At 50.7% G+C, this 27,237-nt stretch overlaps 1 protein-coding gene across 4 annotated transcripts in view; it reads right to left on the bottom strand.

Moving 5' to 3' along the window:
* GRIK4 (glutamate ionotropic receptor kainate type subunit 4) overlaps window positions 1–27,237 on the bottom strand; it is a 440,922-nt gene that overhangs the window by 287,722 nt on the left and 125,963 nt on the right. For all 4 annotated transcript variants that reach the window (XM_057553865.1, XM_057553866.1, XM_057553867.1 and 1 more), the window contains exon 2: window positions 15,715–15,846. In XM_057553865.1, the coding sequence (XP_057409848.1) occupies window positions 15,715–15,796 (82 nt within the window). In that variant the 5' untranslated portion in view covers window positions 15,797–15,846. The remainder of the gene's footprint in view (window positions 1–15,714; window positions 15,847–27,237) is intronic.

Here is a 27,237-nt window from a genome sequence, read left to right as displayed (position 1 = left end):
TGCCCCGGGGTCTGCTGGCAGCTCATCCTGAGCAGGTCATAAAGCACTCAGAAAGCACAAAGGAAGCCAAGAACTCCAGTCTCCACATGCTTTTCAGGCCTCAGGGACAAGTTTTCCATTCTTTTCCTGGGCTGTTTACTCAAAAAGTTAAGCTTAAGCAAAAGAGGACAGGACACTGGTTTTGAAGTAGGCAGGACAGTATCATGGGCATATGGCTGCCAGAGGTTTTGATGCTGGCTGCGGACTCACACCAGCTGTGTGACCCTGGGTGACTTATTGAACTCTCTGAGCCTCAGCATTCTCATCTGTAAAACAGACACGACGGCAGCATTCAACGACTTTGAACAGCATGGTCCCTGGCACATAACAAATATTATTTAATAAATGTTGCTATTATTATAAGTCTAGATATTTCTGACCCCCAAAGCCCCAACTCTTACTTTATACTCTTCTTTCCCTTTTTTTAGGGTGTCCTCTCCAACTCCCATCCCCACTCCCTCTATACCAAAGGACTGCCCCTTTTTAAAAAAAAATACTCCTGGGACTTCCCTGGCGATCCAGTGGTTAAGACTCCGCGCTTCCACTGCGTGGGGCGTGGGTTCGATCCCTGGTCGGGGAACTAAGATCCCGCATGCTGCGGGGCACGGCCAAAAAATAATAATAATAAAAATTAAAAATACTCCCAGCAGAGCCTGTCACCTGGTCTTCAGGACCACCTGCCAAGCCCCCTTCTCTCTCAGTCCCCTGGGGCTTTGTGCTGATCTTACAATGCAGGGACTCTCTGGGTCCCTCTCCTTGGCACCTTCCTGGGAGAGAAGCACCCAGTACATTTAACAGGGCAGAATAAATAGCAATAATAATATATGTTCAGGCATTAGCCGCGTAAGTAATCAAAGATCACTGCCATATGATTCCTGGTTAAACATCATTTGGAATCTAATAAATAAGCGGCTGTAAATACAGGCAGCGAGCAGATTCGTCCCCTCTGAGCGGCGCAGCCTCTGCTCTTATTTTTAGCCTAAAGGTGCCTTCAGCGCTACTCTTGTGGTTCAATTCTAAGTTAATTTCTCCGTCAAATGTCTGCAAAGGAAACCGGCAAGGGCAAGGGGCAATGAGCGGGGCTCAGGTGCGGCGTCTGCCTTCTGCTTCTCTAAAGAAATCAAGGCGTCCCGGGGGTCTTGGGTAGAACTCGTTCATACCCACCTTCTCCCCACTTCTCCCAGGGGCTCCGCGGCGGGGAGCACAGCAGGGGCAAGGATGGGAAGTGCCTAGTGTGGCGGACAGAGCATGGGCTTGGGGCCAAAGAAATCTGGGTTCAAATCCAGGGTCCTGGGGCTTCCCTGGTGGTGCAGTGGTTAAGAATTCGCCTGCCAATGCAGGGGACACGGGTTCGAGCCCTGGTCCGGGAAGATCCCACATGCCGCGGAGCAACTAAGCCCGTGTGCCACAACTACTGAGACTGCGCTCTAGAGCCACGAGCCACAACGACTGAGCCCACATGCCACAACTACTGAAGCCCGCACGCCTAGAGCCTGTGCTCCACAACAAGAGAAGCCACCGCAATGAGAAGCCCGTGCACCGCAACAAAGACCCAATGCAGCCAAAAATAAATAAATAAAATAAATATATATTAAAAAAAAATCCAGGGTCTTCCATGTTCTGCATGGGTGACCTCAGTCTCTCCAAGCCTCGGTTTCTGTACCTACAGACCAGACATTATCAAACCTACCTCTGAAGATCGTTGTAAAAATTAAATGATGTAATTTATAGACAGACAGTGATGGGCCCATATTAGGTGCTCAATACACATGAATGTCATTCCATCCTCTGTGATACGGTCCTTGAAAGTGATGGTCCTCCGCCCTCTCATTAGATGGAAACAGGCAACATATCAAGAAGGTAAAAGGAAGCCCAAAGTGCCAACGTGCCCATGGTCCCCAGACCATAGCCATCATTGCTTAACTCTGGAGCTGGCCGGTTAGCATTCAATGCTTCCCTGCTTTGTGCTGTCCTGGAGTTCCTTCATGTCTGAGTTTTGCCTCTTCACATTAGAACATTAACAACAAAATATCCTGTTTCCAGTATTTCCCACAGACCCCAGCCCGCTGCAGGGCACTGTCAGCGTTAAATAAGGACCAAGGGACAGAGGAACAAAGTTGGACCAGCCCTAAAGCCCAGGTCTCCTAATTCCTTACTCATAGCAATACCTTCCTATATCACATGCCTTCCTAAAACACGAGAGGATCTGTTCCTTCCAGGAAGGATGACAAGCAGGGTAGGAGACAGTTTGCTGGGACTCTGGGGGGACATTATTCTTTCTAGGCCCCATGGCAGGAAATAAACACATCACTCCAAGCCAAGCCCAGCAGAGCCCACGTGACATGGCTTCAGATAACATTCTGCTTGTAGGTTATTCCTTTAGAGCCACGACATGTTAAATCAACGTGATGAAGTGCTTCCCGTTACACAGTCCCTTCCCAGCTCTCTCTCCTGCGGCACAGTCTCAGTCACAGTCATGTGGCCGTCCTGTCGGGGTCCCTCTACCCATCGAGGGAACGCATTGGCTTCAGGACTCTGGGCTTGTCTGCTTCTCATGCAAAAGGGTTGACCTTAACAGGAGTCAGGCAATCAGATCAAGGGTTGGACTGGGGCCAGTTTCCAAGTGCAAGCACAGTTCCCTGCACACAGCACTGCTCATGAGAATGATTTCAAGAGGCTCAGGCTCCTATCTGGGGAGCCATCCAAACAGAGGAACAGAATAATGGTCCCCAAAGATGTCCAGGTCCTAATTCCCGGAATCTGCCAATGTGTTACCTTCCATGGCAAAACGGACTTTGCAGAGGTCATTAAGGTTATAGACCTTGAGATGGGGGGATTATCCTGGATTATCCCGGCAGGCTCAATACAATCTCATGAGTTCTTAAAATCAGAGAACCTTTTGTGGCTGAGGTCAGGGAGCTGTGATCTGAGAATGACATGATCCTGAGCTTTGAGGATGGAAGAAGGGGGCCATGAGCCAAGGGATGCAGCAGACTCTAGAAGCTGGGAACAGCCTCAGCTGACAGCCAGTAATAAAGTAAGAACCTTGATTTTATAACTGCAAGGACTGAATCCTGCCAGCAACCAAAATGAGCAGGAAATGGATTCTCCCCTAGAGCCTCCAGAAAGGATCACAGCACTGCTGACATCTTAGTTTTAGCTCAACAAGACCCATGCTGGACTTCTGACTGTAAATTAATAAATTTATCTGGATTAAACCACTAAGTCTGTGGTAATTTGTTATGGCAGCAGTAGAACATTGTAGTAATAGTAATTATAATAGAACTACTGATAATAACTATTATTTATTGGCCTCCTGCTAATTATCAGGCACTGTGCTAGCTGTTTTGCATATATTATTGTACTTAAACCTCAATAGACAGGGTGAGTATTATTACCCCCATTTTATAGTAGAAAACAGAGGCCAAATAATTTGCCCAAGGTCACATGTTGAAACTATAACTCATTTCCAAGTTTGTGTGTCAATAAAGCCCAATCCCACTCTACTACCCTACGATGCCACCCTGAATTATGCTTGCCATAATGTTGGGCAAACTACTATTTTTGCAAGAAACAAAAGAAAGGGAACTGATATTTATTAAATATTACTAGATGCTACACACCCTGTGTGGTACTTTACATATCTCCTTTCAATTAACACGATAATCTCCTGCATGCTAAAGTGTTATCTCCAGCTTACAGATGGGAAACTGAGCATGAGAAAGGTTGAATAATTTGCCTGAAGGAACGTGGCTAAGAAGGGAGAGTAATACCCCTGGATTTTGAATCCGAGGCTGCTTTGCCCATAATGCCTAGGATATGAAGACTTGAATGTGAAGTCCAAGCTCCCCCAGGTGACCATCCTCATGGCTTCATGGTAAGATAGGCATTGGATCGAGACCCAAAAGGGAGCCCCGCCCAGGCTGTAACCACAAGCCAAAGGCAACAGCTCCCGCCCATCCCGCAAGAGGGTGGCCCTGTCCAGCGGCCAGTACTGCTCTCTGAGAGATAATCCCTGGGCAGATGAGGAAGAAGTTGATTAAATAAAGGGAGAGCTCCAATGGGGACGATCCATAGATACTTACATGCTATTTCATCTCCACCAAGTCCACTCATTTCCACTTCACAACTAAATTCCTTTAGCTCTCGAGGTTTTCCCAACTGGCTCTAAAGGGGAAATTGGCATTCAACCACCGTTAGAGGTAAAGGTCCCTTTAGGTTCAGGAACTCCAAGGGCTCCGGGAAGAGCAGGGAGAATTCCCTACAGATGGCCATCAGAAAGCGCTCCCCTGCCGTGTCCGCTGGCCCGAGGCCGCCCGGTGGCTACCCAGAGGTGTGAGGCCAGCTACTGCCACTCTGTTCCCACCCAGGCCGTGGCCGGTGCCTCTTTGGAACGAGTCCTTAGCGGAGCTTCCTGCTGAGGCCCCCAGGGCTATCCACTTCCCTTTTCTGTCATCTCAGAGAAAATCCCTGTTCTTTCATCTGTGAGCTGAAAGCTCAGTCTCACGTGGTTAGATCCCTGCCACTGGGGGAAATTTATGAGCGTTGCCAGCCAAGTGGCATTCCCTCCCCTGCCAGTGTCTCTCCCTGCTTGAAAGACCACGTACTATAAAGGATGGGAAAGCACATCTCGGAAGAAGCCACAGGGGTGACACAACCTAGGGAACCTCCCAGCACCCGATTCCTTAACAAAGGTATCTTCAGACATGGGGGCAACCTGCTGCCTGCTTTCAAAGAGTGGCATCAGGTCTGGGGTTGAGAGCAAAGTCAGCCTGAGAAGAGCCGGAGCTGGGGGTGTGAGGGCGCATTTCACAGGATGTAGATGGAGACCTAGATGGGCTTTCTTTAGCCAAAAGACGGGTCAGCCAGGGCTTGGTGGGCATGGGTCCGACCGGGGGCTCTGAACCTGGAGACCAGATCCCATCAGGCCGGAGCAGGTGCCTGGAAGCAGATGAGGGGAGTGCCTACCTCTGATGTGGGGACACATCCTACCTGGGAAGGAGAAAAGAGAAAACCTAGTCAGAGGAGAGTGACCAGGATGACAAGTGGAATCCAAATGCTGAGAAGGAAGGAACAGTCAGATGAATCTCTGAAAGAAAGAAGATGCTGGGGGCTGTGAAGTGACAGTGCTTCAGATCTCGGACATGCCGTGAGAGGGAAGAGCGCAAGGCCTGCTCTGCAGGCTCCTGGGGGACAGACAGAGCTAGGACAGTAGGTGGAAGGCACAGAGAGACAGATGTGGCTCACCAGATAGGAAAACCGATGGTCGGAGCTCTTCAAAAGTGGACTGGGTTATACTGGGGACTCTTGCCACCATCAAGATCTTGTGAATCTAAGTACAAGCAGACAGGCCAGGTGAAGCACTGGGAGAGTCTGTGGCAGACAAGAAGCAGGGACCCCGGCTAACACTGGCGGCTTCAGGAAAGAGCTGGAAGCAGGGGGCAGGGTCCCAGCTGGGAGGCTGGGTCCAGATTCAGGTCCTCAAGCTCTAGGAAGACTAAGACAAGCAAGGCCTGACCAGCGTCCCATGGGAGCTCAGAAACAGTCGGAATATGAAAGTGAGGTTTCAGACTTGATGACGAGACAGAAACGTGAGCACTGCAACGGCCGTACAGCTGGGGGAGGCGACTCTAAGTCAACAGCTTGGCGTTTGGATCTGAGGGACAAAGTAAGACCAGCAGCCAAGACTCATTTTGATGCTGAGTCATTAACCTGCTGGCTTGGACTTCCTCAGAATGGGATGGAGATTAGCCTTCAGACCCAGGGTTTGCCGCAGGGATTAGAGAACCTGGGGACAGGAAGCCAGCAGGGCCAGTGCACTGTCCTCGGCAAGGAACACTTGTTTAGAACTTTTGTGTCGAGTGAGGCCATCATCATCTCTGCCTTCCAACAGCTTTCAAGTTTGAAGCTCCTTTGGGACCTCCCTTGGGTCTGCATCATTCACTCATTCAGTAGACATTTAGTGAGCACCTTCTGTATACCAGGCACTGTCTTACATGCTGGGGAAACAGCAGAGAACAAAACAAAGGGCTTTGCCTGATGGGAGGATTCAGATAATAAACGAATAGGACCCAGTTCGTCAGATGGTGACAAGTGCTATAGAAAAAACAAAGCAAGGAAGAGAGAGAGAGAGATGGCGAGCAGGGCATGACCTTCAGTAAGTGAGAGAGTGAACCATGCAGACATCTAGGTGAAGACTGTTCTAGGCAGAGAGAACACCAAGGAAGCCAGGGGGAGGGGCTGGTGTGGAGTGAACAAGAGGCAGAGGAGTAAGAGATGAGAACAAATAGTAATAGAACAGTGGGGCAGATCATGGAGGGCCCTGTGGGAGGGACCCCATAAGGACTCCTTTTCCTCTGACTTGAGATGAGATGAGATGAGAAGGCACTGGAAGAGTTGAGCAGAGGACTGACATGATTCAACTTACATTTTAAAAGAATCATCCTTGCTGCCATTTTGAGAAACAAAAGTGACAGTAAGAGAGAAGCACAGAAACTAGTAGGAAAGCTTTGCAGTGATCCAAGGGAGAGAGAATATTGTCTCGGAATGGGAAAGCCACAGCGGAGGTGGCCAGAAGTGGTTGGGTTCTGGATATACTTGGAAGGTACAGCAAACAGGATTTGCTGATGGGGAGGATATGGGATATCAGAGAAAGATGGGGTCAAGCGTGACTCCAAGGATTGGGACCTAAGTCCAAACAGATAGAATGGCATGACCATGTATGAAACAGGGGAGACGGTAGGAGAAGCAGGCTTGGAGGGGAACATCAACAGTTTGGACAAGTCAAATTTGAGTTTCTCTTAGACATCCAAAAGGGGATGAGGAGTAGGCGTATAAGTCTGGAGTTGTGGGGAGAAGTCAGAGTTGGAGATGAGACTGGAGAGTCATCGCATCGAAAGCCATGAAACTGAATGAGATCACTAGGGAGTGGGTGGAGAGAGAAGAGGTCTAAGGACAGAACCCTGGGGCACATCCGTATTCAGAGGTCGGACATACGAGGAGGAATCACCAAAGGAGACTGAGAGCCCAATGAGGGAGGGCAAGAACCAAGATGGAGTGCGACCCAGAGCCAAGAGAGAGAAGCGTTTCAAGGAAGAGCGAGAGAAAGACTATACCAAATGCTGCCTGTGAAATGAGGCCTGGGGACAGATGATTGGATGAGGCCATGGGGGCACCATGGATGGGGGTGAAAATCTGATGGGAGGGAGTCCTATTGATTGGGTAAGAGAGCAGAGGAAATGGAGATAGCTTTGCATAAGAATTCTTTTGCAGAGTGTCTCTGCAATGGGAAGGAGAGAAATAGGGGGTTAGCTGAAGAAGGATGTGGGGTTAAGGGAGGTTTTTAAGATGAGGGATCATTCAGATCCACTAGCCAGTAGCGGGGACCATTACCTCAGTGTGAAAAGCCCATGACACCGGAAAGGTAGAGAAGATAGAACTCAGTCTCTCAGGATGCTGTTAGGCTGCTGGGATGGATGAAATTCAAATAAGGTTTTTTAAATGTTTGCAAAAATAGGCGGGTATGGACCAAAGAAGACAGCGCAACCCGTGTGTGACTGAGTCAGCATGCGTACCTCTTGCGCTCTGAGAATTCTGGAAGTAAGAGCTTTCCAAACCGGGTGTGGATTCTTGGCTCTTAGAAAGAGGTGAATTTAAAGCAGGATTTAGAAAAAGGGGAGAGACAGCATTTGGTGGAGGAGTGGAGAAGTGTGTTCCAGGCAGGAGAAGGCTAAGAGATGCCAACAGTGCCATTCCCAATAACAGGTGTCACTTTCCCAGCACCTACCACACGCCTGACACTGTTCTAAGTGCTTTCTAGGTAATAACTCATTGAATCCTCATAAAAACATGAGGTAGCAACTACTGTCATCCATGTTACAGTTGAAAAAATTGAAGCATTAAGAAATTAAGTTCTCGCTCAAAGTCACATAACTAGTAAAGGGTGGCGCTCGGATTCAAACCCAGGCAGTCTGGTTAGAGCACAGGCTCTGGCGTCCACCTCTACACCATGATGGAGCCTTCCTGAGCCAACCCCAGTGCTACCCAGAACACATCAGGCTCTGTGGTGTCCCCCTTGCTCTCCAGACCCCTATCAGCTTGGAATAGCCATGGAAGGCAACTGGGTGAGTCAGGACAGAAGGGGCTAAGGGAAGAGGGAAAGACATGAGGGACCCTCTCATGGGCTGCCCCAGGTGGTCACCCACCCCCAGTTACGTCGGTTTTCCTCCTGAGTCTAGCACGGTGGCACTACCTCCCGGTCAGGGGCTGGGCATGGCCCCACCAGGCACCTGCTGAGCCCGGACTGGATGAGTTGATTCCGCCCTCTGCATCCCGCCCCTCATCGGTGTGGGCTTAAGAGGCAGCGGACCCCCCACAAGCTGATCGGCCCCTAACTCAGCTCGACGGGAAGAAACACACACCAACAAGACACAGAGGGGCTGCTGGCCAGCCCGACAGCTATCGGCAACCCCCGCCCAGCTTTCTGCCCCCGCATCCAGACTAATGAGAGCTAAGTGTGACCGCTGTCTTGCCTGCAGCTGAGCTGCGAGGCTGTGAGTGGGACGTGCGGGCTCCGCCGAGGCACACACGTGCCTCCCGCCCACTTGGGCTCACACACACACACGCAGGCGCTCGGCTGAGAGCAGGCAGCAGCCTCTGTGCTTCTCCGACACCGCAGCGCTGGCCACAGGGAGAAAGGAAACACCCAGACAGGTCTACACCAACAGAGGAAGGAGACTCAGGAGGGCTTCATGTCTTAGCTGGCTTAAGCAACTGTGGCCGAATGGGGTCATGGCTTAAATCAGGCAGATGGCTGCCTCCACTCTAAGCTCCCATGAATGGTTGTTAATGAGAACACAGTGATAATAGGATGCCTCCCAAAGAGTATGAGAACAGACCAAAGGCTAAAGTATTCTAGCACAGGAGCCCAGCTTGGAAGGGGTCCTGGAGGTACCAGGTCCAACCTCCCACTGATGCTGAACTCTCTGTCCACCTCCAGCTGTGGGGACCTCCAGCTACGGCCACCTCCAGCTATGGCCACCTCCAGCTGTGGGGACCTCAGTATCAGAACAGCCCATTCCACCCGTCGGGTAAACATTCTTTTACATCAAACCCAAATCTCCCTCCATAATTATCATCTCTCCCTACAACAAACCACCCTCCCAAAACTAGAGCTTGCTAATGACTCACTCCCCACCCCAAGACTCTTGTAAACCACTTCACAGAGTTGGACAGGCTTTTGAAATTCTGACAAAATATTATCATGCCAGTTGTCTCAAATCATGTGTGTCTCTGCCAGGCAGGGCTTCACCCAGCAGGACGGAAGATACTGTGGGTCAGCACATGGGTGGAGGGGGCAAAATGAGAGTCCGGGGAAACCGGGCCATTCTACCACCAATGGACACGGGCAGCCACGTACCAGAATTAGTTGGAAATCAGCTCTATGATCTAGGGCTTTTAGCTAGGGAACAACAGCCGCCTCCCTTCTCTCCAATACCCCTGCTCCTGGGACCTTTCCCAGTTTCCTCCCGCAGACTCACCATGATATGCTTAAGAAAACATAATGTTTCCTACTGTCACCTGCCTGTTCTCTTTAGCTCAGCCTGATTTCATGAGGTCCTGGGCATCGGCACTCTGGCCCATGGTGGCTTTCCCATCAAGAATGTACTGCTGGGGCTTCCCTGGTGGCACAGTGGTTGAGAATCTGCCTGCTAATTCAGGGGACATGGGTTCGATCCCTGGTCCGGGAAGATCCCACACGCTGCGGAGCAAGTAAGCCCGTGTGCCACAACTACTGAGCCTGCGCTCTAGAGCCCGTGAGCCACAACTACTAAGCCCGCGTGCCACAACTACTGAAGCCCGCGTGCCTAGAGCCCGTGCTCCACAACAAAGAGAAGCCACCGCAGTGAGAAACCCGCGCACCGCAACGAAGAGTAGCCTCCGCTCGCCGCAACTGGAGAAAGCCCATGCGCAGTGACGAAGACGCAGCACAGCCAGGAAGGAAGGAAGAAAGAAAAAGAAAGAACGAATGTACTGCTGGGACTTCCCTGGCGGTCCAGTAGTTAGGACTCCATGCTCCCACTGCAGGCGACATGGGTTCGATCCCTGGTCAAGGAACTAAGATCCCACAAGCTGCGCAGCCAAAAAAAAAAAAAAAAGAATGTACTGCCAACAGCCTAGGCTATTCAGGACTCCGCCACCTCAGCTGTCCTCTGGTCCTCTGACTGGACTCAATAGGCCAGGCCCCCTTTGTCCCTGCCTGGGAGATGTCCTGTCCTCTTACTCCCCTCCATGCGAGCTTGGGCAAGCCGCAAACTCTGTGAAGCTCAGTCTCCTCTTCCATAAGATGTGTTTACTTCTACCGAGCTTGCAGCTTGTTGGGGGAACTGAATTAACACATGTGTAAGAACATGTTATACACTGTAAACCGTGGCACCAATGTCACCAGGCAGTTGGGAGTCAGGAATCCTGGCACTGCCACAGTGGCCTTTGCCAACTCACTTTGCCTACTGGGACCCCAGTTTTTCATATCTGTAAAATGGAGCACCTAGGCCTAATTCATCCCTCACTTCTCAGCAGAAGAGACTATGGCCGGAGGCTGTAGTTCACAAGTGGGTTCTGGAAAGGTTGAGAGAAGATAAACGTCCTCAAAGTATCCAGTGTGGTGCTCCTGGCAGAAGACCAAGCCGCAGGCGAAGACAGATGACTCCACACGGTACACTGGCCTGGATGCCTTTCTAACGGCAGCCAAGTCTCCCTCATCCCTCTGAAGATGTGGTGGCAGCAGGGGTGGGGCAGGAAGGAGAGGAGAGACAGCCTCGTGCAAGCACACATGCAGGCAGACACCCTCATGGACTGTCTTTGGCAAAATATTTACTCTTGCAAATACGTATTTTGTACACTTACTGTTAAATAAAACCAGTTGGCATTTTTGAGCACTGACCAATATCTGTGAGAAGAGAAATTTGAAAACTGATAGGTCAGTTCAAGATTCAAAACTTGCCATTAGATAATTCATCCTGCAAACATTTCTGAAGTACCCCTATGGGCCAGGCACTGTGCTAGACCCAGGAATACAGACATAATAAGAAAGACACAGATCTCCTAAGGTGTTCGTCAGGGGAGGGATCAGTGTCCCAGAAAGCTTTGTACATGGATTCCCTCTCTAGATGACAGAGGAAGGAGAAAGTCATCAATTTCTATTTGTCACTAATGTGAAAGACCAACTGATTGCTTATATGGGTGACAATTTGGAAAAGAGATCGAGTTACACACTGATGAAAATCTCATAAATCACATCACGTGATCACATCACGTGGTCACAGTATGAAGGGGAGCCCACCACTCAAAAAACCCCACAGTGAGTCCTCGGCAAGGCACAGAATTCTGTTGGTATATTTGGATCTTGGTGTGTCTGATATATTTAATGCATAGCAGAACAGGATAAGAAAACCACTGCTTTTTATTCCTCCCCCTTGCCTCCCCCAATTCTCTTATTATCTTCATCTTCATAACATTTGAATGTTCTATGTTTAACATTCTCTCTGCAGGACTTGGAGCTCATTGAGGGAAACCACCTCAGTAAAAAATGGGAGTTGTAAAGTGCTTGGGGTCCTAGTAAGACAGAGTGTCAAATAAATCCAAGCTCTTGCTGCTTCACCTCACAGGGAAAACTTAAACAAGAAAGAGGTTCAATTGCTACAACAACCTGCTGATGTCTAGTGCCACCCACGCTGAGCAGGACTCTGTACCACCCTGAGCGAGCCTTTCAAATCCTCAGGCCTCAGTTTCCTCATCTGTCTGATGGACTTTGTCTGGGCTCTTAGGAAATTATTTGGGAGTGAAAGAATCAAAAAAGAGCAATAGACTATAAAAGCAATAATGATTCCATCTTTCAATTCCTTTGCCGGATAGAACACAATATATTTAATGTGACTGCTGTGATAATGGGATATCCCAAATGTCTCCAGGGGTGTAAAGCTGCAGTACAGCAAAGCAGAAAGAGAAGCTTTGGAGACAGGTTCGAACTGCAGTCTCTGTGTGACCTTAGATGAGTTATTTAAACTCCCCAAGCCTCTGTTTCTTCATCTATAACATCTGATCATTAATTCTGGTGTGAAGATTGCCTGAAATATGTGAAACACCTAGCACAGTGCCTGGCAGAGAGGGAGGTCTTTCCAAGTGGTAATTATTAGGGGGATTATTATTATTTAGCACTGTGTCTTCAGTGTTGGCACATAGCACTCAATAAATACTTGTTGAGTGGATTAATAAATGAGTAGTTGAATCCCTGTTTTTTACCATTATAGCCAAAACTTGCCTTAGAACCCAATCAGGATCTCCAGCCCGTTCCTCTTTTCTCTTTTAACTAAGACAGATAGATGGACATTTTCTCTTTCTCCTCCTCCTCCTTTTTCTTCTACTTCTTCCAATAAGTCTACCTCTTTAAGCACAGGGAAGACCAGAAGAAACTTTAGAACAATGATGCTGAAGGTGTTCTTGGGAAACCACATCTTGAAAGGGCCGTGGACTCATCCACCCACCCATTCACTGAGTTTGTGTGATATGCTTGCATACGTCAAGTGTCAGGACCTGTGTTACGTGGTCGATCTCCCTTGGAATTCAGAATCTGGTGGGAAAATGCCATAATAATCAGAGTACAATGCAGTAAGTGTGCTGGAACAGGGGAATGGGAGAATGGTCGGAAAAAGATGATCTGACTGCCACCAGCCCCGCCCCCTACTTGCTGTGTGACCTTGGCCAAATCACCACCCCCTCTGGGCCTCCCTCCTCATCTGTGAAATGAGCAGGTTGGAAAATGGAATCCATAGAATCCTTTACGGTTCTAAGATATAATGATGATCCCTTTAAGTCATGGAGGGCTGAAGAGATGGTGAGGGTGGTCTTTTCGGGGCATTTATTAACTTGCGGCTCTCACAGTCATCACTCAGAGGACCCAGAGGGACAGAAGCAAAATCAAAAGTCATTTTCAGAAGAAAGATGACTGAAACAGGTTGACATATGTGTGAGAGTTTGGGGAATTTATGCGGGCAGCCTTGCCATCATAAATAAAATCCCTTTCCCTTACCCAAAGCCTCATTCGTTGAGTAAACACCGGACACTGTAATAGACAATTTGGCTGTATCTCCCGCCCCGTGCCTCACTTGAATGAAAAACAGCAGTCCCACGGCAGGGCAATGGGCTCGCCACCTCTTTACAAACATCCACGTTGTCACCAGCTGACAAGCGGGGCGGGGGTTGGAGCAGGCGGGGCAATTTATCTCCGAGATTCCCGGTCCCTTCGTGCAGCCCCACTCTCACAGCCATCTACTCTGAGGCTGGCGGTTTGGGAGGAACCCCAGAAGAATCAAGTGTGGGGAGAAGTGACCCGTGGGAAGTGGGGGAAGGAGCAGCAGCCCCTCCCCTTCCTGCGAGCCTCCGGAGGACTTGGGGGACCCGTCGCCATCAACGCTGGTCCAGCCCATCTGTGTGGAAGGCTGCCTGCCGCTAAGCACAGCTACTTGTGTTTTCTTGACCTACTTCTCCTCCCATCCCTGCCCTACTCCACATCCCCTCTGGAGTCCGTGTAATTAGCACCTTTCCATCCATAAAGCTCCTGGCTCCCAGGATAACCAAGGAGACAGCAAAACAAGCCCTGGCATTGCTATTTTGGCTTTTCTTTACTTTCCTCTCTCTTTGTTGACTTCACTCTGCTTCCTGGCCTCTGTAGATTAGGTCCAGTCTGACCTTGCCAGCCAGCAGGGCCCCTGGCTGGAAATCAGCTGGACGTGGCCTGGCATGAACCAGAACGAGTGCCAGCAGAGAGGACAGAACTGGACAAGCATTGTTCCAAGTGTGGGGATGGGAGCTTGAGGGTCCCTTTGAAGCCCTCCACTGTCGCACAGCAGGCCAGACAGGGATCTGTCAGCTCCACTTTCTGCTTCTCTCCCGGGGAACAAGTGTCAGGAGAGCCGAGGCCGCGAGGAGCTGCCAATTCCGGCTCAATCCCTTTCCGTTTCCCATTAGCGACAAATGGAAATTGATGGGTTACCGCTTTAGCCACTCATTTAGAGGAAGAGAAAACCTCACAGCAAATGCTGAATAACTGGAGGCATCTTATAAATTAAGCATCTTAAGGATATGAACCGTTTTACATTGCTGCTAAGCAGAATTAAATTAGGTTTTGAAGTTTCAGTAGAAGTGAATGGGGAAGAGGGAGGGAAGATTTTGTTTTTAATTCCTTTTTTCAAGTATGCAGAGTGGTGAGCCGAAGGCAGGATGAGGGGAAGAACTGAGTCACTGGTCCTTGTTTCTGATTCCAATCAGCGGCCACTGCACATGCACAGAGAGACGTGCCCATGTACCCACGACGGAACACGGAGTAACTCGGGGACCTGCAGCTCAGCCTCTGGCCCATGATGCCTGGCCTTGCCAGGGCCTCCTGACCACCCACACCACCATCATGCCAATCTCTGGGACCTCAGAACCAGTCCTAATTGCAAGTAGAGGAATTCAGGAGCTTTAGGCCAAGTCCCTGGGATTCTGCATCATGATCTTCATTCTAAGTCATCCTCTAACCCTTTCAGGTTCAAGTTTAGGATCCTGCCTCATTCACAGGATCCACTTTCTCCCCCTTCCCACCCCAGTCTGGGCAGAGGGGCTTCAGGTGGGCCCCCATCTGGATAACTTGTCTGGTGTTTCGGTCCCTCTAGGGCTGTCGCCTGGCCTTGCCCGGGGGTCCTGCCATTGGACTGATCTTCTTGTGACCAACACAACCTGCCTGGATTCCTCACTGCTGTGCCCCACCTGTCTGTCCACAATGACTCCCTTCCCTATACACATGTACACACCCCAATCCCCGACACCCCACGTCTATCCCAGGCCATCAGATGACCACACAGTGTCTGCTGCACTGGACTGTGTCTCCTTATCTCTGCAGCTGGGGCCACGTCCCCGGGACCCGGACCAGCGGGCAGTGGCCCAGCTGCAGTTAAGGAGCTGTGCTCAGTCTTGGGGGTGTTGGGGGGCAGGGGAGGCAGCTGATTCCTCAGGCACTCCCGGACCCCGGAAAGAGCCATATCTTCCGCCAGGCACAGGGACGCTGATGGGGCCAGCGGCGGCAGTGCCTGCCCACACCCAGAACGGGCACCCCCATGGCAGCAATGACAAGGGAGGGAGCTGGCGGACACACGCCATTGAAGTGCCCTGTCCTTCCTCTCCAGAACCAGGGTAGGGCGAGCAGACACCAAGGCAAAGGCCCTGCCAAGCAGCTGGGTCAGGGACACCAAGAACACTTCATCGGAACGCACCCTCCAGGAAGCCTTCTTGGATTGATCAGAGGAGAGAAGAGATGATCTCTGCTCTGCTCTCTAGCCCCTGGATTTGGAAGCCCCATGGCCATTCCCACCCTCCTTCACCTACAGCTGTGACCAGCTGAGTCCATCACAGACTGCAACAGGCACTCAGCATCTTTATTCTCATCACAAGAGGAGCTGGGCAGCTTGAGCAGATTGTAGCTGTCGGCCTGTCGGCTGCCCCACCACCACCACCCTTGCCCCAGCCAAACTCAGGGAGGGCAGAGCGCAGGGTCAGATGTCCCCTGCGGACACCTGGGGTGTGGGAGGGGCATCACCCAGGGCTGGGCTGCCCCCAGGGTGCCGTAGGGGCAGCACTTACCGATCCTCAGGGAGTGCGGACTGCAGGCGACCATCACGAGCCACGTGGGAAGCAGCACCAAAGGCGCCGAGACGCGGGGCATCTTCTATAAATCCTCATGGAGCCCTCTGCTGGTCTGGGCATGACATAACTCTGCGGGAGAGCAAGGGAGCATGTGAGTAAGGAGTCCTGTGCCCCTGCTGGGAGCCACCTCTCCGGCCCAGTGGCCCGAGCTACCACCCAGACAGCCTCTGAGGGGAGGACCAACACTCCCTCCACGAATCGCTGTGCCTGTAGGGGAGCTCCAGGTCAGCTCCAGGCCTCTGTCCTTCCTGCCTCTGCCCAGACTCACAGAAGCCTCAGGTTCTAAAGCCATCCCCAACCCTGACCGCCATCAAATCAGGGGCAGGCGGGTGTGACTGTGGTCGAATGATTCACAGGGCTCCGCTTTTTAAAAAGTGTCTAATTGGGGATGAAAACTTTCATCTGCTCTTAAGAACAGGAGCCACGGGTGAGCAGAAAAGGAGTGGGCGGGAAGGTTAGGCCATCGTCCCGGACACATCGCATGTCCTGCTCTCTGGGGAGTGATGTTGGGGAAGTGATGGGTTCCAATCCAGCTCCTCCACTTGCCAGCTGGGTGGCTTTTCTCGGTCACTCAACTCCATTTCCCCTCAGGTAGACCTGGCATAACAACACGTGCCTGGATGGGTTGAACTGAGGCCGAGGAGAACACAGGAGAGGACTGGCCTAGAGCAGGGGCTATCCAAATGTCAGCTCCTCCCTGGCCCAGATGGGAGAGGTCGCTTCTCAGCAAATACGGAGGGCAGAAGCGCACATCCCAGGTCATCAGCTGGTTTCCACATCTGCAGAAAACTAACCCCTCCCCATCCTTCCTCCACCAGGCCCTCTCCCTCCTGAGGCTGGGGTCAAAGCCAGAACCTTGAAGGAGCTGCCTCCCTGCAAGGCAGCATGGGTACTGTCCCTCCCTGAGACCTCCTGGCACCCTGAGATCAGAGTCTGCAGGCCGCCAGCCCTGCCCCATCACTGGGGTGAGGGAGGGGCTGGTGAATACGCAAATATGCTAAACCCAGGTCACCTTTAGTTAGGAGACTAGTATTAAAGTGATTCATCCCCCCACCTCCAGAGAGACAATCCAATAGAAAAATAGGCAAAAGACTAGAACAGACACTTTGGTAATGGTATATCAAAAGCTCTTGGAGCACACTTGAAAAGGTATTCAGGAAAATGCAATTTTAAACTGCAACGAGATATCATTATACACCCACCAGAATGACTTAAAAAAAAAAAAGATACTATTAAGTGTTAGCAAAGATGTGGAGCAACTGGAACTCTTCTACTGTGTCAGTGGGAATGTAAGTCAACGTAAGTGTTGTGCAAAACTGGTCTATTAGAGCTTTACACATACCCTAATGTCCAGCAACTCTACAATAGGCATTTCCAGTAGAAATGCATGTATACACTCACCAAAGACATACTAGAATGTTCACAGCAGCACTCTTTGGGTTTCCCCAAACTGGAAACTAGCCAGATGTCCAGCAGCAGAATGGAGAGAGACATTGTCCATTCATACAATGGAATCTTATATGGAAATGAAAATGAACAATCAACAACTCCATGCACCTGTGTGGATGGATCTCACAAACATAATGTTGAGTGGAAGAAACCAGGCACAGAAGAGTATTTACAGTATGATTCTATCCATAAAAAGTACAAAAGCAGACAAAACCATTGTGTGCTGTACGAAGTCCAGCTAGTGATGACCCTTGCAGGCGGGCGGTGACTAGAAGGGGACACAGGGGGTCTTCTAGAGGTGCTGATGACATCCTGTTTCTTATTCCAGGTGCTGAGCAAAGTGTGCTCAGTTTGTGAAATCTCGTCGAGCTGTACATATCTGATGATAATGTTCACTTTTCCGTATGTGTGTTACACTTAGTAAAGGTTTTGTTTTATGACAATCCCCCCTCCCCACAGAAGCTCGGTGTTGCAGCCTAACCCCGTACCTCGCAGCTTCCTGCACACAACTAGTCCCCTCTGCCTGGAGCGTGCGCCTCTCCCCCTGACCCTTGCCATGTGCCAGGATCGGGGGCCTCTCTATGCCATCCCAGCAGCCTCTAGTGCTGGGCTCAGTGCCAGCTTCTCAAGGGCCAGGACTGTTTCCAGTTTACTGCTGTATCCCCAGAAGTTACTTATATACAATAGGTGCACAGGAGATATTTGTTCAATGGATGGAGGGCCTCAAGCCACTGCCTGCTATAAGGAGACAGAGGAGAATAAAGGATAAAGGATTGGACTGCTGTACACCTGAAACTAACAGAACATTGTAAATCAACTATACTCCAATAAAATTTTTTTTTAAAAAAAGGATAAAGGATTGGAGCAAAGGCAACTCTGCTGTTGGCAAATCAGGCCCAGAATCTTTGCCCCTTAATCCACGGGTGCCGATGCAGGAAGAGATGAAAGCAAACACGGTCTCAAGGGAAGCTTGGCATTCTTACTCGTTATGGGTAAAGTCGACTGTTCAGTGACTGTCTCCCCACTAGAATTCAAGCTCGATGCATGTGGGACAGGAACAGAAATCCTGTTTGTCGGTCTTCTCAGGGCCCAGAACAGTGCCTGGCATATATTACAGCCTCAATAACTATTTGTTGAGTGGCAAAATGAATGGACTGTCAAAGAGGAAAGAACTGTAAAAATCTGGCTAGGCTATATAAAGGTAATACAAAATATAATCATTTCTGTCAAATGCCTTCCATTTATGCCCAGTCAGCCCGCTGCACAATAATTATTATGCAGACCGCAAAATAGGTGTCAGATTAGCCTGTGTAAATTTTATTTGATGACAGAACTACACTTAATCCATGCAGGCCTGACAGCCATTGTTCATGGCCCTGAGGCTGGCTGATCCTGGAGACCACATGTAAGGACAATGGCTGAGGTCTTGGGCTGCTCTTGGATACAAAGATGAGAAATAATCTCCCCCCAAACCTTACAGGAATAAAAAGAACCATCATGTCACATGTTTGTAAGGCTCAAGGGTTTGCAAAAGTCTTTCCATAGTCTTTATCTTATTTAATCCACAGAACAAGCTCTATTATTGACAAGGAAGCTGAGCTCAAGAAAGGTGCCTAGCTCAAGGTCAACAAAGCCATTACGAGGCAAAGCCAGGGCTAGCCAGGGCTCTGACTTCGCTGGATATTCTTCTGTCACTTACCTATCTGCATATGAGAGCAGATCATGAAGCTTCCAGATTCTTTAACAAAAAACACAAAGAAATTTGAGGTCTTATTTTCAGTTTAATGTTTAGACGAATCTGGTCTTAGAACCTAACTGTGCAGCCTTTATTAACTGAAAATAATTTAATAATTTAGGAATAAAAAAAGAAATTTTCTAGAAGTAGAGCACCTAGACCCTCTTCCCACTAACATCACCCCTGGTGAGTTTCACCTCCACCCACGAGTTATTTCCACCTGCATGGCGTGGCTTCTAAATCAGCATCTCAAGCCCAGAATCAAGCCCAGAACACCTGCACTGAGACGGCTTCCTCCTGAAATCTCCAGCTGGATTCCCCACAGCATTTCAGACACGCCTCGTCCTAAGGAGGAGGTCTCCTCTCCCCGGCTCCCGCCATCTGCTTCTCCTCCTACGTCCTCCTTCTTAGTGGGTGGCACCACGATCCACTAGTCACCCAAGCCAGAAAGCTGAGAGGCACCCTAGAGCTCTCCTCCCCACATCTACTCAGTCAGCAAGTCCCAACAGCCCCCGCCTCTATCACCACCGACCCGCCGCCGTCCAGACTTCCACCAGCAGCAACCGGGACTCTGCAACAGCAGCCGTCTTGGTCTCCCTCCCTCTGGTCTTTCCCTCTCCGTTGGTTCTCTGCTGAGTGGCCAAGGGTTCTTACCCAAATGTGAACTTGATAATGACATACCCCCGCCCCAAAGTCTTCCATAGCTCTCCACTGCATTGGGGATCAAGAGCAAATTCTTAACTCCAACAGATAAACCCTTCACGATCTGGCTCCTGCCTTCCTGTCTCTACCACCCACCCCACTGCACCGGACCTTCCGCAGAGCTCCCTCAGCACCCACCCTTTGCCTGTGCCCGGACTGCAGTCTCACCCCCTAATGGCCCGGAAACTGTGCCTTCCAGGCTCAACGCGTTACCTCCCCTCTGAGGCTTTTTGTGATCCCTTTCCCGTCTGCTGTCACCACATTTGGAACATTCGACATTAGGGCACACACCCTGCTTATGACGATGCTGCCTGTCTCGCCACAGAACTGTCAGCTGTGATGCAGGGGCCGTGCCAAGCACCAACACACTATCCGGCACACAGTAGGTGCTCTACTAATATTGGCTGAATGAAATCAATGAACAGGTGGTGTCAAAAAGGCATTTTCTGAGTTTACACCAAGATGAAGTAAATTCCCAGTCTGGGTTGTACCTTTTGTATATTCACTGTGGTTAATACAAACAATCTAAGCAGACAGAATGTTCTAGATCCAGGCGAAGGGTCATCACATCAATATATGTTGAAAAGGGGAGGGAAGCATTTACTGCCCTTATCGTCTGTGCCTGGGGCTTGGACTGACGGTCACAGTTAAGGACATGGGTTTGAGTCCTGCACTGCCATGTAGGAGCTATACACCATGGGCAAGTGAGCTTAACTTCTCTAAACCTTGATCTCCTCATTTGTAACATGGGAGTGATAAAAGTACCCTCGCAGAATCATTATGAGGAATGAGGATAAAATGTGTATCCCGCACTGCTCGAAGTAATTAACTGTTCATGACTATTATTCTAAGGCTATAAGATAATATTGCACGCCCATTTCACAGATGTGGAGGGTGAGGCTCAGGGGTCATCTATCCAAGGTCATGCAACTAAAGCAGTAGTGCTGAAGTTCAAATTCAAGCATCTAACCATATGCAATCACAAATCCCAGCCTCTTTCTTCAGCTAGAGTTGAATGTGGAGGCACTGACAGAATTGAAGTCCAAAGTGGGCATAAAAATATGGCTTCTGATTTCTGAGGGTCTCTGACAGTCCCCAGCTAAACAGAGCAGGTCTTCAATCCCGTGCTTTAGGTAACTCAAAAGGCAGAGAGTCTAAAAACAGAACTTTGCCATGCAACTGAGGACGTTGTTCTTGACATCCTAGGGCAGCCATGACAACGCCAACAAGTGCAGATTAAGGCCCAATGTGGAGGGACGCCAGGTCGGATCTGCTGTGGTCCTTATGGAGGGAACCTCCGGAGCAGCTCCACCCCTCAGGGCCCATTTCCTCATTGGTAACATGGGAAAATATCGATGCCTATCTCACAAAGTGATGAGCACCAGGAGAGCAGGGAACACATTAGAATTTTCCACCTGCATCACCAGTGCCTAGCACAGGCTGGCCCATAGTACGCACTCAAAAAATATCTCGAAATAATGAAAGGATCCAATCAGGTAATATATGTGGAAAAGGCTCTGTGGGCATGAACTATTTCCTCGTGAGTTACTTTCAGAGTCCTTGCCCATAAGGAACGTACAGTCCAGGTGCAATTCCTCCACCGAACAAGCTCAGCTCTCCTGCTCTGAACCTGTAGCCTTCACCTGCACAGGCAGCACCTCACCGCACGCTGATCCCACGCTGATCGCATGCTGCCCCGTGAGCGCTGGAAAGACGTGCTGCGGAATCAGACTGGGCGTCGAGGCTTCTCAGGTCTCATCTCTGCTTTAGCATTTACCTGCCTGGGATGTTTCTGGACCCAAACACCAGAAATCAGAGGTCCCTGCTTTCTCCAGAGGGGGAACCTAATTTCCATTTTTTCAGTATCTCAAGACTCCTCAGCTTCCTCAAGCTAGAAGATCCGCTCACGTCTCTCTCAGACCTCAATGTTTCTGACTCTCTCTCTGGTGCTTGTATTTTGAATGAAGCCCCATGAGGACAGGGCCTTCTCCCTCTTATTCACTGCTACACCCCCAGCACCTAGAACAGTGCCCAGTGCAATGCAGCTACGAACAAACATCGACAAATGCGTGAACGAATGAATGAATGAATGGCTATTTAACTTTGTACGTATTTATGCCCTCTCTCTATTCCAGACCATCCGCTCCTGGAAGGCAGGGGAGCATCTCTCTCAGGCATGCATCTTCCTGACACATTTGCTATGATGCTTATCCCGAGGAGAAGCTCCACGAATGTGTGCTGACTCCCGACCAGCACTGGTTAACAGGCACCTCCAGCAACAGCTCCCTGTGTTCCGCGGTGAACGGCGTCTGGACTCAGTTGTGCTAGATGGCCTCTCCTCTCCTGACTTGTCAACAGTCCCTCCGCTGGTCTCTCTCGCCGCCATAGGGCTATTACACCATTAATCGTGATTTTCCAGGGTGGCTCCGAGAGGAGGCTGACAGCCACCAGACAGTGCTTGGTGGCGGGAGGACAGAGGAAATCAGAGGGGCAGCCAGATTAATTACAGGTTTTCTCTCGGCTCTAGGCAACAAGATCTTGATTACTCCTCATGACGCTCCAGGCTCCTCAAGACAAATGGACGTGGGCTTCTCTGCTCTTCTGACTACTCTGACAGAGAGAAACTCCCAACAGCAGCCAGCAGCTTGAATGGCATATGCAGGCAGTGGCGTGGCCAGGGCAGAGGAGCAGCACCCCAGGCCCTGTGGCTTCCTCGGGGAGGGTCATCCTCTGTGACCTGATACAGTCGGGCAGTATGCATAAGCATGTCTCCCTGGCAACAAGCATGCGATGCCCAGACTCAGATCCTGTCCTGGGAGTCAGGGGCCTAGGTGTTCACTAGCTCTGAGCCTCTCTGAGCCTCAGTTTCTCATTCTGTAAAATGAGGGAATCAGACCAATGATCTCCAAGGTCCTTTTAAGCTCTGAGATTCTGCATTTCTAGGAATTGTACTTTATGATAACAGGTAACATTTACTAAATATTTACTTTCTATGTGCAAAGTACTATTTTAGACTCACTGCTCCTCAGAACGCTGTGAGGCAGACCCTCATTCTCCCCCTCAACCCCGGCAGACAAGGATCCCAAAGGTGGAGAGGTCGAGTGGGGCTTGCCAAGGTCACATCGACAAATGTGACCTTGAAGCGCAGGGGCTGGTCGTGCCCAGGCCTGACTTTAGGGGAGGACATTCAGGGAGCAGGGCCACTGCAGGTATCTGCTAGCACTCAGGACATGCGACTAGGGAAGCTGTTCCCAATTCTCGGGCACTAATGAGTGAGCCATGGGGGATCCCCAGTCTGTCTTCATCTCCAAACCACCTCCCGTGTATATTTCAGACCAAAGCCCTCAATCCACCTCTAAACAATGTTCCCCTTCCAGGGGCCAGAGCAGACGTCTCTGGTTTCCAATCCCGGCTGTCACTATGCATCTTTAAGCTGGTTACTTAACTTCTGAGAGCTTCACTTCCACAACTATAAACCATGGGTGATGAGGCTTCCCTTGAAAAGCTGTTGCAAGAGATCTCAGGTGTAACGCAATCAGTGAATGCAACTTCCTGTCGCTCTCTCATCCCATCCTAGGTACCCTAGACCGCATCCACATCTTCTCCCAATGAGACCACCTGCCACGCCTCTTGCTAATATTAATCCACAGCCCTCTCACCTCTAAAATGCTGCTCCAAGTCAGCCCCATCCAGAAGCTTTCCCCGAAGAGTCAGCCCTCCTTCCTCACTTAGACTCAGCCTGGCACAGGAGCAAAGGCAGGGGCCGGACATGGAGAGCCATGTGACCTGGGGCCCATCTCTTAACCTCTTGGGGCTTCCATTTCTTCTTCTGTGAAATGGGGAAATTACACTCCCACCATCTACCTCACAGGGTTGCTAAGAGGCTCAAAGGAGACAATGGCTGGAGAATTACTTTGCAGGTGAATGAAGTGCTTTCTAAGAAAAATGGTGTTTGTTGTTCCTTTACGCCAGACTGGCCAAAACATATAAATAGACTTAATACTGCTACATGATTTACACTTCATTCATTCAACAAATATTTCTATTGTCTACTGGGTGGCAGGCAGTGTCCAGGCCCTAGGATACAGTCCCTGCCCTGGTGGAGCTTACAGTCTAGGGAGGAGATATTAATCCATATCCAGGGAGCTAGATGCCATAATGACAAATGATAGAGGAAAAGTACAGGCTGCTATAGAGTGTGTGGCGGGGTCCTCATGTGGCCGGAGGGGAGGGCTTTGCTGAGGACGAAATGTTTGACTTGAGTCAGCCAGCTCCTCTGAAGGGGGCAGGGGGGAGCAGGGGGGAGCAGAGCCAGACAGAGGAAATAACACAGCACAGGAGACCAGAGGCTCTGGTGGGATGCAGCGCCATTAGTGTCAGAAACGGCAGGAAGCCCACGAGGATGGAAAGCCGAGAGCATCTTCTCTACGTGTCTGTTGCGCTTATGTAAGTCTCTCTCAATAGGCGTCCCCAATCTCTCTCTGTCCCCAAGTCCAGGATAAGGCTCTGCATCTAAAGCCGATTACCATCTTGAAGCTCGTACTGGACCCAGCATCCTTCACAGAAAAGGTGAGGAGGCCACAGCATCCAAATCTCCTCTCTGCCACAAAGGAGGTGGTTAGAGGTGAGAAGATAAGAGAATTAATCACCAGTCGAGGTGAGCCAGGAGAGGTGGGAAGAGGACCACTGGGTCGGATATGGAGGGCAAGACTGGCTCTGGACGATGAAAAATGTCCCTGGCATTTATCTGAGGCCACCGGGCTGGGCCCTGGGGAGCCAAACTCCTAGCAAAGACCATGTGAGTCGAGGCTTTGAAAGAAAATAGCCCAGTGCTGGAGCCATTTTTAACACATTTAGAGCAGGGAGACCTTGCAGGAGCGTCCACAGAGGAAGAGAGAGTGAGTGGGGAGAAAGATGCGGAGAGAAACTGCTTTTAAGGACAGCATTCTAATTACCTCCAGATAAATACAGCCCTCCCTCCCCTGCTCGGGATCTGTCTGGGTGTTTGGGAGGAAAGGGGCTGCCCTGCAGAAGCCTTGGAGTGAGGCTATGTACACTGCAACCTTCCATAAGGAGATGTGGGAAGAACTGGGTTATGCAGCCTGGAGAAGACAAGGATGGGGGTGGGAGATGTATCTGAATTTAGCCATCTATAGCCAGAGATGGGTTATGGTAGACTCACAGATGATGGGATGCAGACAATCTCCAGCCTCACTGAGGTCAGAGCCAGAGGAAAGTGCCCTGTTATTGATAAGGAAGCAAGTCCTGGCCTGAGAGCATCTGGGTCACAGCCACGAGCTCCCTTCCCTTGGCCTGGCTCCACCTCGCCCACACGGTCACCTCAAGTACACGCTGGCCTTTTCGGTGGCTCAGACATCACTGGCAGAAAGTAAGGCCCTGTCTTTTTTTTTTTTTTTTTTTTTTACTTGATTTTGGTTGCACTGGGTCTTAACGCATGCTGCAACTAAGAGTCCACATGCCGCAACTAAGAGGCCCTGTCTTTTTAAAGTCCCAGCCAGAGCAGGTGAGAAGGCAGCTATCCCAAGGTTCATGTATTCCTCAGGGAGGCCCAGGACTGGCCCCTCTCCCCCAGCACTCCCAGGGGTGGGAGAAGGGCGGGGGCAAAGAAGGTAGGAAAGCTAGATATTGCACAATAAAGATCCATAGCAAAATAAGTGGTGTCCCCTTCAGATTGCAAAGTGATAGACTTATTCCACTGGTGTCACCCAAGCGCAACACAACCTCTGGGAACTGCCTAAGAGCCCACACAGAGTCCCCTTCAGCCCTTGCCCGCACCCAGCTCCATCAGCGCTGACAGCCATCTGCCTGCGAAAGGCCTGGCACCGGGCTCTGCGTGGGGCGGAGGAAAGAAACTGCGGCTGGCCAGCTGCCCCCTGCAGAGAAGGTTCTAGAACTGCAGTTGGGGTAGGAGGCAGACTTGCTTTTCATTCTAAAGTGTTCTCTAATGTTTGCATTTTAAGCTAAGAGGTTGGATGGCTTTTTCAATTAAGAAATCTAGTTAATAATTTAAAAAACAATATAGAACCCCAGCTTTCTCAATGACTGGCTCCAAGACCTGGACCTGTTACTTAACCCCTGAGCCTGGGCCCCCTTCTCTACAGAGGGAGGCTAATCACACCTCGGGTTCAAGTGCTCAGTGACTGCTGCGCCTGCTCAGGTCCCTCACAGCCTCTCTGGACCACCCGTCACTGGTCCAGGTGCTCTGGCTGCCAGGAGAGCAAGAGCTGAGCCATTGCTCAGAGGGGATCCTGGAGAGTGTTCCCGAGCCGCAGTCCCCTCCCAGCTGCAGTCTAACCCCAGCACCTCCTTTCCCGCTGCCTCCGCGGCTGCTGCCCCCAAGTCTACCTGCAGTTTCCATGCTTACCCACCCCGCCCCCCGACACATTCAAACCCATTCACAGCTCTGGTTCTTAGCAGGATCCCAGGTCCTGGGTGAGAGGAGGGTCCTCCCTTGGAAGGAGAGATGGGGAGGAGGATGGGGGGGCCCTCCATGTTGAGCCGATCTCTGAGGGGGGCAGGGATACAGGCAGCACCCTCTCCAGGAGCCACCCTGGGCTTCTGCATTAGTCACAGGCCACAGAAGCTCTCACCCAGCCTGTCAAAGCCCCATCACCTTTCCTCTGTCGTGGCCTGGGGATGTCACAGAAACCAGAGGCAGAGCCAGCAGAGTCTTTGGGTTGAAGTCCGGAGGCTGAAGGCTTTTCACCTCCCTGTGCACATTCTCAGGGTGACTTTCAGGAAATCCTTGACTTCCTTAGCTTAGCAAAGGGGCTGTCCCTGCACTCAACACTTCCCCCGCCACAGGGCCCTTGGTGAAGGGGCACGTAAGCACGAAAGCCCAGCTCCAGCTGCCAGAAGGAGAGAGACAGGCTGTGAGTACCACTTGGGTGGGGCACGCTTCCCAGATCCTGGCAGCCCTGCTGCACTGCGCCAGCATCTCTGCACACTCTGGGCCTACCCGGCTCTGTGCTGGGTACTAATGGGCTGTGAAAACTCTCAGATATGCTGACTGCCCTCAGGGAACTTACTGGAAAAGTCAGATGTCCTTGTGGGAAAAGTAAGTTAAGCAGCACACCTGTAAACTCATGATGCAAGAAAGCAATGGAGCAGCTGTTCCATGGCCAGACAGCCTTTGTCACCAAATGGGAAGAAGTGCTGGGAAGACAGAGGCAGAAAGGCCTCCCACGGCCCGGAAGGTTGTAGTAAGATTCTTGGAAGACGCTGGACACACGCTGAGCCCTGAGGCACGTGCTGCGCAGGAAGGGAGACCTTCCAGGCAGTCACTGCGGAAGGCAAGAGGTGTCCAAGGACAGTGACCCAACCAACTTGGCAGGAGCACATGGTGCCTGAGGGGCCCAGGGAGAGATAAGTGTTGGGGTCAGATTCTAGAAGGCTCTGAATGCCAAGGTTAAGGAGCTTGGACTTTGTCCTCCAGGCAATAGAGTGCCACTGAAAGTTTCTGGGCAAAGGAGGGCCAGGACCGGAGCTGTGCCTAAGGAAACTGATGTGACCAGGGTGTGCCAGGTGGCCTGGAGAGCAGAGAGGCCAGTTGA

Source organism: Balaenoptera acutorostrata, chromosome 9 (genome assembly GCF_949987535.1).
Source record: "Balaenoptera acutorostrata chromosome 9, mBalAcu1.1, whole genome shotgun sequence".
NCBI lineage: Eukaryota > Metazoa > Chordata > Mammalia > Artiodactyla > Balaenopteridae > Balaenoptera > Balaenoptera acutorostrata.
This window is presented reverse-complemented; position numbering and strand designations above follow the sequence as displayed.